The sequence below is a fragment of the Aaosphaeria arxii genome (assembly GCF_010015735.1).
Source record: "Aaosphaeria arxii CBS 175.79 unplaced genomic scaffold BU24scaffold_3, whole genome shotgun sequence".
Classification (NCBI taxonomy): Eukaryota; Fungi; Ascomycota; class Dothideomycetes; order Pleosporales; genus Aaosphaeria; species Aaosphaeria arxii.
In genome coordinates, this window is record NW_022983476.1 from 3,642,794 (window position 1) to 3,652,701 (window position 9,908).

Sequence of the window (9,908 nt, forward strand, 5' to 3'; positions counted from 1 at the left end):
CGTACGAAGATGCTATTTGCGAATACAAGCAGACATCTGTCCAAATAGAGTTGACCGCGTACAATGGAAAAGTAATCAGCCATTTGGTTTTGTGCGAGGCACACCTTCAGGCTGATGCAGGTTGACGTACGGGTCTTGTACATTGTTCGCACAGCCATCATCGTGAGGATTGTCAGTGGTCACCGGTGAACTCCATTGCGACTCTTGGTCAGGAACTAGAGTAGGGTCGTCTAGAGTTGGTGGATGGATTAGAGATTTGTGCAGCGACGGGATGACTTTATTCGTCACGGCCGGGAAATACGAATAAGTGATGTGACTCAGCTGCAATTCTTGGAGTGCTGTCCTATATGGGAGAAAATGGTGAAGGGGAGCATGGGATGGGATGGGGATGGGATAAGGGCAGGGTAGTGAAGGGTAAGGAAGGGGAAAGGGTAGGGGGGAAGGGATTATTAGGGCGGGATGATGGGTGCCAATTGGGTGGAGGTTATGTTGAGTGTTGGAGGGGGTTATTGGTCGCTTGGGGGTGGATTGTACCCTTTAACTCATCAACCTAACCACCTAACCACCTACCACCTACCGCCTACTTACTTCCCACCACCCCCCCCCCCCTTGACACTTTTCCATCCCATCCCATCATACTGGAACATCCAGACCCTGCAACTATACACAACACAACACACACACACGCTCACACACACACGCACTCACACACAAACCCACGCAGACGCAGACGCACTTACACGGACACAAGACTTCCACGTCCCTGGTTCAAGCCCCCAAATCCCTTGCCCTTGTAAAGCACCGTATCCCACATTTCCGTTCTTGTGTATATATCGCCACATGGATGGCCGTTCGCCCGTTACGACGGTTCTTGACTCCTGATGTCCCCACCACCACTCCCATCCTTACTGTTGCCTACGCATAGCATGGGTCGCCGCTCAACTTCCTCCAGCGATTCTCCAGAAGGAACTTCGACTTGTGAGAGTGCTCCTCCTGCACCTCGAAAGCCCATTCCCCGTAAAGGGCATACCAAGAGTCGCCGCGGATGCTTTAACTGTAAAAGAAGAAGAATCAAGTGCAATGAATGCAGGCATGTGACCAGATATAGACATTCCTACGTATCGCACGTCTCTTCAGGCTAACCAATCAATTCCAGACCAGATTGCAACCACTGCATCAAGGCGGGTTTGCACTGCGAATACCCTGCGAATATCATTCAGAGTGGGAGTCGAGGCATGCTCTCCCCAAGTCCACAAGAGGTGGTACATCTGAGATCGATGCCTGGATCATTCGTGAGAAAGCCAATATCTGTACTTGATCACACAATAGAGACTGATTTCCAACGCATAGACCATGTCTGATATGAGACTTTTCCATCATTTCCTCATCACCGCATATCCTCATCTACCTGTCGGTGCTGACAAGATTTGGATCACGGTAATCCCTAGCTTTGCCCACAATGTATGTCTCTCGATTCCCATGATTAAATCTCTATTATGCGAATGCGATCTGATTCCGTAGTACGAATATCTAATCCACTCCATCCTCGCGCTTGCGGCATCACACCTCGATGCTGTCTCCAATGCTGGCGTGGCAGAAGAAGCGATCCAGCACCGAATAATGGCGGTCAAGTCCTTGAACGAGGCGCTTTCCGTTCCTCCAAAGACGATGCACGAACGCGATGCACGAATGGGCGCAGCACTGGCACTAGCGTTCCAATCAAGCCATCTCCAAGATGGGTTGTTCGAATTCCTCACCATGGTCAGGGGCTGCAATCTGATAGCAGGAGACGACGCGTTAAGAGACGTTGATTCAGCCTTTCATGTACGTGGCATCCCTTCCGTGCTTGAAGTCAGTATTGCTATAGCTCTTTATTGCATTTTGCTTGGTGACCTGACCGACCTTCTGACGCTAACCGGATCAGGCTTTCCGGGAGGATGGACATCTCCAAACGATGAGAAACCGTCTTGGTATGACTCAGCTTGGTGTCGTTAACCATGACGACCTGGACTCTGCGCATATGTCGCTGCAGACCGTTGAGCTTCTCAACATGACCGAGTGGGAGAGATCGTTCTGGGAGATACTGGTCAAGACTGTCGATGCCGCTTATGGCAACCCCGTGGAGGCTTATACCACCTTCGTGCTGCTATACAACGCCCCGTCCAGGTGGACGCACGACGAATTCCAATCATTCATTGATCCAAACAACAATGTTGCACAGATTCTCCTCGCCCATTTCATCGCAATCCAGGCCACCCTAACCCCGATCCTGGTGCTCGAAAGAGTAGGGTTTCAAGGAATCGATGCGCCAACGAAGGTCTTGGGATGGATCGAGTGCATCTACAAGAATGTGCCATCGAGCCTCAGGACGCATGTGGAATGGCCTAGAGAAGTATCGAGATATCCCTTTGTGAGATTTCTCGGCCAGTCGAGAGAGTTGGATTACACATACGAATGAAGATTCGAACCAAGACACTCGTTTAACATATCAAGGGTTAGGATGGGGATGATGGATTTTACTTTTAGCTTTCATTAGACAATCACCACCTAGCGCGTCGTCTGGATGGTTTAGCCCACGGACGATGTGCTAGGGCTATAGAATATCATTGAGATAGCCGGCGGCATATTAATAGCATAACAACGACATTCGCTTGGAAGACGGAGGTCACAGGATCATCGGAGCTGCCAGTTTGGGCAGGTAGGTACAACCTCCTTCTATATTTGATAACCGAACCACACAATCTGACAATTTAGAGACAGGAAACCCGCTCCAACATCTACTGAACGATCATCACCTCTACCATGGGCTTCATCCCCATGACTGCTTCACGCCTTCGACCGAGACATATCCTGACGCAGTTCCGTCTGGCTTTCGTCGAGCCTCGTACCTTTGCCAATGTGTCCGTTGTTCCCAAGGTACTTCGCAGGGTGCACGAAGCAGAATACCGCGATGGCTGGCAGCATCGGTAGCGCCTCGAAGACGTAGAAGATCCACTCGTGCGTGAATGGGTATCCTTCGATGCCTAATCCGAACTCGATGAGACGATAGACGGAGCGGAGCTGGGCAGTCAATTAGCTGACAGGAAAAGACTATCAAATCAAGGCGGACAACTTACGAGGACCAGACTGCTCGAGATCCATATAGCCTGCATCACTTTGATCCATCCCGCGGGTGCATCATCTGCAATCTCCCTCCTCGCACACCACCAGAACCGAATCGCGATACACAGAAACCAGCAGAATGTGGCAACCTGCAACGCGAGTCCGCCGATTATTATGTTCGTTCCAGTCTCCGCGAGGTCCCCCACCCAGTTCACAGACGAGGCCAGACTGGTGCCGGAGACCTGGACGTTGAAGGCTAGGATATCGAGGATGACGAAGGTGCGCGTGATGAAGCGTGCTGGGATCAGGAATATGCGATGTCGGGAGGTCGGCAGGACTGCGCGAATCAGGCGTCCGATGAGGAGGTAGTTGCCAGCGGCGACAAAGACAGGCGCAATGACGATGAGGGAGCTAGAAACTGCATACGCCGGCTTCAATGTCATGCCTGTCAGCGACAAGGTCTCGGTGGAAGGGGAATGGCTTTGACACATACGACATCCGACTGCTTTTTCGTCGACACGACTCTGGCGATATAACCTGCAACCTCTAGCACGGCAGCGATCTGCACGCAGAGGAAGAACCACGACCGATATTTGAAAAATGTTTGCCAGGTCAGGACGACCATCGGGATGAAGTAGATGGCCGCGACCACCCCAGCAAGTGCTGTGCTTGGGGAATAGAGGTAGATCGAATCACGGGCCATCGTGTGAGGATCGTTATTGAGAATTGGATTCAAGGAAGTTGTCTTGTAAGACTAAACGTTACGAGTATACGTGGAGCAGCTCTGTAGTCCCGATATATCAAAGATTCATGCATCCGATAACTCTTCTTCATGACAATTGACCAAGAACATCCCTTTATATACACCCAAGACGACGACGACAATAACAACAAATCTCCCCTCGAACCAGTAAATCCCATAGAACACCTAACCTTAAGACCCACCCCAACCCGTCATGACTCCAAAACGCGCGTCCCGGAAAAGTGCAAAACCGCATCGCGAAGAATCCGAAAAGAGCAGAACATCGCGAAGGATGACAGCGAAGCGCACGGGAGACAGCCGAACAAGCGAATACGCTCCCTTCCCACTCCTTTCCTATTCCGAACACCAGTTAGGCGACGCTAGTCATTTGACGAATACACCTCTTCTTTTGATCTTGACTGGATACGCCCTCGTGGCGTACCCGATCCAAGACCGCTAATTCGGTAAGGCATATTTTGTGGAAAGGGAAAAAGAAACGAAGTTTGTGCGCATGGAGCAGAAGAGCGTAGTTGATGGTCACAAATCAACTTGCTTAATTCTACTTCCGACACAGCCTCAATCCATCTTTCTCACACATTATACCACGCAATCATACACATATCTTCAGCTCCATAGAGACATACGTCATCTGTAGTCATCTTTCCGAGGCCATCGCGAGATTGAACTGCAGCACAGTACGACAGAAAGATAGATGGCACATCGGCTGGTTCCCAGACGTGCCTCCGCTTTCCTCCCCTTCACACTTGTAAAAAGTGTGTGTATAGTTGATTTCTGGAAATACGAGGGGTTGAGAGTAGGGGAGGGAGGAAGAGCATATGGGAAGGTAGTCCGTCTGTCTGCGAGGCAGATTCATCTGTATCTATCTGATATGCAGCTAGTTCCTCCGCAATGGCTGGTTTTACCCCATACCACATGATCACAGATTATCTATTTCTCATATAAAAGTAACATTGAAACAAAATTGTCCATAGATACTTATATAAATTCTTCTTCTGCAAGTACAGCTGCAAAAAGTGCACTCATACGACAACAAGTACTCGTTCGTTACGATGAGATTGCATCGAAATCCAGTGAATGAGAGTATCGAATCATGTAGGTAGCTGTACAGAGGGTTGACCATCGCGCTGGCCGCCTGCTAGCTTCATGCATCTTCTATACTTAGAGTATCTATCTAGTCAAGGGTACACTGTAACCAGTAAAGAGTCTGGAGACTTAGCGAATACAATATTAAGTACAAAGTACTTGCAGAGGGCCAGTCCGACGTGCCAACCCTTTGTACGTCTTTCTATTACTACGAATTGATACTTCTCCAATACATCAATATCTGCTTACCGACAGTCTATCTTATTCGATCGGTAGCGTGCATTTACGTGTTTCTATCTATCTGCACGCACAATGTCTCCCCTACTTCCCCCTCATCAACACCATCAACTCCACAATCATCATCGCCTACTCTTCCATAGACAATGTCTGTCCTAGAGAGACGAAAACCCGAGAAAGACATGCTGATTCCATACATCCTACTGTATATACCACCTTTTCCTTCCCTTCCCAATCCACTATTCTAATCGTGTGTCCTGTCTTGTCTATTCATGTTAACTTTCAACATGTTTCAATCTAAGTAATACTGGTTAGACTACCTTACCTTCCATTCGTTTATCTCCTCTTTTCTTCTTTCCCTCGGTTGAAGAGGGGTGGTGGATGATCATGGGTGATGGAGAGAGATTTGCTACTTGGTCGTTAGTTACTATTAACATACACATATGATACTGAACAAGCAGGCTCTTCCATCCACGCATATACGTGCGTTTTTGAAACGGTACATACATAAAGGTGAAAAGGTATTTATATATATATCATTGAGAAGTTAGTAGTAGTCCTTAGGTAAGTATCATTCCTAGACGGCGGCATTACCACAACCACAGACATCAATCATCCCATCATTCCTGAATTTCATTCAATTGATAACCTCTCTCTCTTCTCAAGTTAATTACATGTCTATCTAATCTATCCTTCCTACTCATCCAAAAAGAATAACCACCCGTCCCCACCACATCTCCACCCCCGTCCCCTTTCTCTCCCTCTCCACCACCACCCCCAGGACCAAAAAAAACCAGCAAAAAAGAAACAAACGAGTGCATCGGCCGGGAATCGAACCCGGGGCTAGCCGAACCTTGCTATGAAACCTGTTGTCGTTCTACGAACTCCTTGAAGCTGAAGATTGAAGGGATCTGCTTGGCAACGGCTAATTTTACCACTAAACCACCGATGCTGATGTTTTTTGATTGGTTGATGTATGAATCTCAACTTATTTGAATTATATAGATGTGAATTAAAAAGAAACAGTGGAAAAAGGGATGTGGGTGGTGGATGTGATAGAGAGACAGGGATGGTGGGGGGCAAGGGAAAAGTTTGATGGGTTTCTAGATGAAAAAAAAAGGGTTCGCTTAGACGTTTAGTTAGGTGGTTAATCAACTATCTGGTCTTAGCGGGTGGACATGGGGGTTTGGCTTCTTTTGGTGGATGGATGTGGGGACGGACTAGTTGGTCGTTTAACTGACTTGACTGGCTAGGTGTACGAAGTTGACGAAGCAATAGAACCTTGAGATAGAATTGAGTATTGCATTGGAATAGCAAATGTATTGGAACGAGAATGTATATATCTCTTGATTGCTCTCATGATTCAACACAGATAGGAACTCAGTGGACAAGTGGACGATGCAGCGAGTTCAGATGTTTCTCTCCCTCTTTTTTTGCATTATTGTGCACGAGGGTATGCGTACATTGAGTACATATGATAGACTAACACCGTCCGCCAGGGAATGCAAAAATACATGTGCTACATGTGCCAAAAGCAGGCAGAAATACACTAAGGAAAATACAAAAGGAAGCGCGCCCTTTTTGCGGTCCAGCCCAATGAAACAATGATGCTATGCAAAAGCGTGCCTGGGGAATATGCTCTCGATGTTGAGAGATAAGAGTCGGAATTTTCTTCTTCTCGATCTCTTGCATGGCTTGCTTGTTGGAACGAGATTGAAGCAATGTTCTGCTTCGAAACGCCGATGACTTAGTATTTCCCTTTTGAGGCCGCTGAACGGTACTCTTGTACGCCAAATAAATGCAAGGTGGGGTGTGACGCTCCCACAACTCTCTACCCAGTTGATTCGATTCGATTCAATCCGGTCCGATCCGATCCGATAAACGCCTTCTCCAAACAGGTGAAATGTATTCATGCTTCGTATTACACGGTACTCAAGCCCTCGGTTTTGCGACGCTGAGGGTGGGCACTGGTGACGGTGGTGATGGTGGCAACGGCTCCGCGGCAACGGGCTGCACCCAATTGTACCGCCTCGCCATCCACATGACGGTGTGCTCGTCAAAGAGCTCGATAAATGCCTCATCGAGTAACCTCGCCTTCGGATTGGCGTATGTGTGGTACTCGTCAAAGATGGGTCCGAACTCTTCGCCTAGACATTTGTGAGCGGTGTCGGAGAATTGAGATGAGGCGATAACTTACCCTCGACTCTTCTGAAACACCCTACGACACAGCCAGTTCGATGCTGCATGATCGTCAGTGTCAAATGCCGGCGATCGATGGTAATGCTCCGACGTGGAGTCATTTTCGTTTGCTTACCTTGCCTTTATTGCAATGAATCAGGAGCGGGTGGTTGGAGCGATCGAGGACGATTTCTAACGCCCTCGTCATCTCGCATGCGGCGATTCGGACTTTGCCCTTGTTGGCAGGAATGTGCACGTGGAAATGCTGAATTCCATGGCTAGTCATAAAAGTGCGATAGCCTTCAGGAATTGGCTCGGGCACAAGAGTTCTTTCGTCATATTAGCTGGTGTTACGCGTGCAAGAATACGACCAATTGCTAACAATATTGTTTTCAGTTTCAAGCTCTTCAAGAAACCAAAATTCTCAGCACTCGGATATCCACTCCGGTATATGTTGTTCTTGACAACTGCTCCAAAGTTGATTGGTGGGAGGGTTGGCTGGAGTCGAGCGGGAATCTTCGGATCAAATGGGATGACTGAAGTCCGACCAGCATCTGCATGAATTAGTCAGTCTTGCCTGACAGAACAACCACTAGCTCAAGGCATTTGACGACATTCTCTCTACATCGACATCGTAGCGAGGGAAATAAAAAAGCCCTCTTCGCTCCATCGGGTGCAAGTAACATTGCGGCATGAATACAAGCATTCAAACTAACCTTCTGTGGATGGCTCGTCATCACTCGGAACATCCTCATGTACCGTGTGCGCAACATGCTCGGTGAGTTGGTGTCCACTCGAATCAGTCAGGCCGAGTGACATAATATACTTTCTCATGTCTTCTAATCTCTCCATGAGGGTGCTGTTTCTTGAGAGCTGATGTGCGCCATGCGCAGGCTCGGAAACGCCGTTCGTGATGGACATGATGTATAGACTTTTCAATGATCGAGTGAGAGGGAGGAGCCGGAAATAAGCTGATTCGATATCCAGTAAAGCTTGAACGGTGAATCTCCAATAGGAAGGCAAATTGGCAGATTGAGGGTTCAAGCGGAAGTATGCGATGATGGTAGACAAGCAGATGGATAGGCGGAGGAGGATGGAGGCCGGAATTGGAGGTAACCGATGGAGCTTTGTGGTGGCGGAATGGTTATGACGAAGATGTGTTGATTGTCGTAGAGGTAGTTTGCGATGAGAGGGAGAACCGGCAGGCGGAGCAGAGCCTTGAAGCCATGTTAATGTTTGGAGATGGCACGGGGGATTGTACAACGAGTAGAACATGGTGGCATCGCGAGGAGGTGAATGTCTTTGCTCGGTAGGACCCTGACGCATGACGGGGGACCAATGAAGGAAAACCGGGGCATGTATGTGAATGGTGCAGGAGAGACAAGCGAGAAGGATTGAGGTGACTGAACAGGACAGGACAGGACAGGGTCATGGGTTGATTGTTGCGGAGGGGGATTGTAGGACACGGCGAGTTGATATGGAAAAGAAAAGAAAAGAAAAGAAAGGATAGGATCGCATAAATAGAAGAGGGTCCAAACTTACTTCGCGGTCAGCGAATGCTTAAAGGACGCATTGTTTAAGGTCACAGTGGGACTGGATGTAGAGGTCCATGGTTGTCCGGGGGTGCGTGTGAGTTGTGGAAGTGAGCGGGATGATGGTGAGAGCGAGCCCGAGCGGGCGAATAGTCCGTCGCACGAGGTATGAGCAAATGGATTGTCGGGAGCGAGGTGCTCTATGCGGTGACTGACGCGACAAGTGGTGTGTGAGTTGGCTAGGCGATGATGATGACGGTTATGATGGACGCGGTGCCAGTGCGGTGGTTGTGGTTGTGGTTGTGGTGGAGGTGGAGGTGACAGGTAGATGAAGGGTGCGGACGTGTTTGCTGTGGAGAATGGGGGAGAAGGGGGATGTGGCTCGTGGGTTTGTTTAATAAGTGAAATATGAGAGTGGGCGGGAGAGGAAGAAAGAGAAAGAAAGAAAGAAAGAAAGAAAGAAAGAAAGAAAGAAAGAAAGAAAGGTGGACAGGGTATGAGTAGAGTAGGGAGTAAGAGAGTAAGAGAGTAAGAGAGTAAGTGAGTCGTGTGAGTGGGCGGGAGGGGAGATGGGGATAAATGTTTGATTGTCGTGGTGAAAGGGTTGGTGGTTTGTGTAGTGTATCCGTAGTCGTAGTCGTAGTCGTAGTCGTAGTGTAGTGTGGTGGAGTGAGGTTAGGTTAGTGTACGGAACATGGTAGCGTAGGTAAGAGGGGAGACGGCGATGGTGAAGAGTAATTTTGTGAGAGGGGAGGAAGGAAGAGGAAGAAAAGGAAGCGGAACAATAGGCAACGGAGAGGGAGACGGAGAGGGCGAGGGGGGGGGACAAAACAGGGCGGAAGTGTGGCACGAGAGCAGCGACGGGGGAACGACTTGGTAGCTAAGTAGGCAGAATAACTAATACATACACATACATCAGAGTCAGTCAATAACCACATTCAACCTCCCTAGATTTATTGGGAAATACACAAGACGAAGACAAAGCACGAGCACAGTATGAACAAGCACGAGGA

At 48.6% G+C, this 9,908-nt stretch overlaps 3 protein-coding genes and 1 non-coding gene across 4 annotated transcripts; 1 reads left to right on the forward strand and 3 right to left on the reverse strand.

The window, feature by feature from the left end:
• The first annotated feature begins 602 nt into the window (after positions 1-602).
• On the forward strand, positions 603-2,601 carry BU24DRAFT_165813 (uncharacterized protein). Its single transcript, XM_033521435.1, has 5 exons — positions 603-1,090; positions 1,157-1,292; positions 1,351-1,461; positions 1,522-1,851; positions 1,925-2,601. The coding sequence occupies exons 1-5, from the start codon at positions 882-884 to the stop codon at positions 2,456-2,458; spliced, it is 1,320 nt and encodes a 439-aa protein (XP_033386486.1). The 5' UTR covers positions 603-881; the 3' UTR covers positions 2,459-2,601.
• Positions 2,602-2,826: 225 nt separating this feature from the next.
• Positions 2,827-3,805, reverse strand: BU24DRAFT_345439 (RTA1 like protein; the record flags this gene model as incomplete). Its single annotated transcript, XM_033523448.1, has 3 exons — positions 2,827-3,060; positions 3,117-3,533; positions 3,596-3,805. 3 exons carry the CDS (start codon positions 3,803-3,805, stop codon positions 2,827-2,829), a joined length of 861 nt encoding a protein of 286 aa, XP_033386487.1.
• Positions 3,806-6,001: 2,196 nt separating this feature from the next.
• Positions 6,002-6,137, reverse strand: BU24DRAFT_t27. Its single transcript has one exon. It is a non-coding gene; the product is annotated as a tRNA-Gly (tRNA).
• Positions 6,138-6,724: 587 nt separating this feature from the next.
• BU24DRAFT_479522 (uncharacterized protein) lies at positions 6,725-8,215 on the reverse strand (the record flags this gene model as incomplete). Its single annotated transcript, XM_033533078.1, has 5 exons — positions 6,725-7,332; positions 7,383-7,425; positions 7,500-7,692; positions 7,746-7,899; positions 8,080-8,215. 5 exons carry the CDS (start codon positions 8,213-8,215, stop codon positions 7,118-7,120), a joined length of 741 nt encoding a protein of 246 aa, XP_033386488.1. The 3' UTR covers positions 6,725-7,117.
• Positions 8,216-9,908: the final 1,693 nt, after the last annotated feature.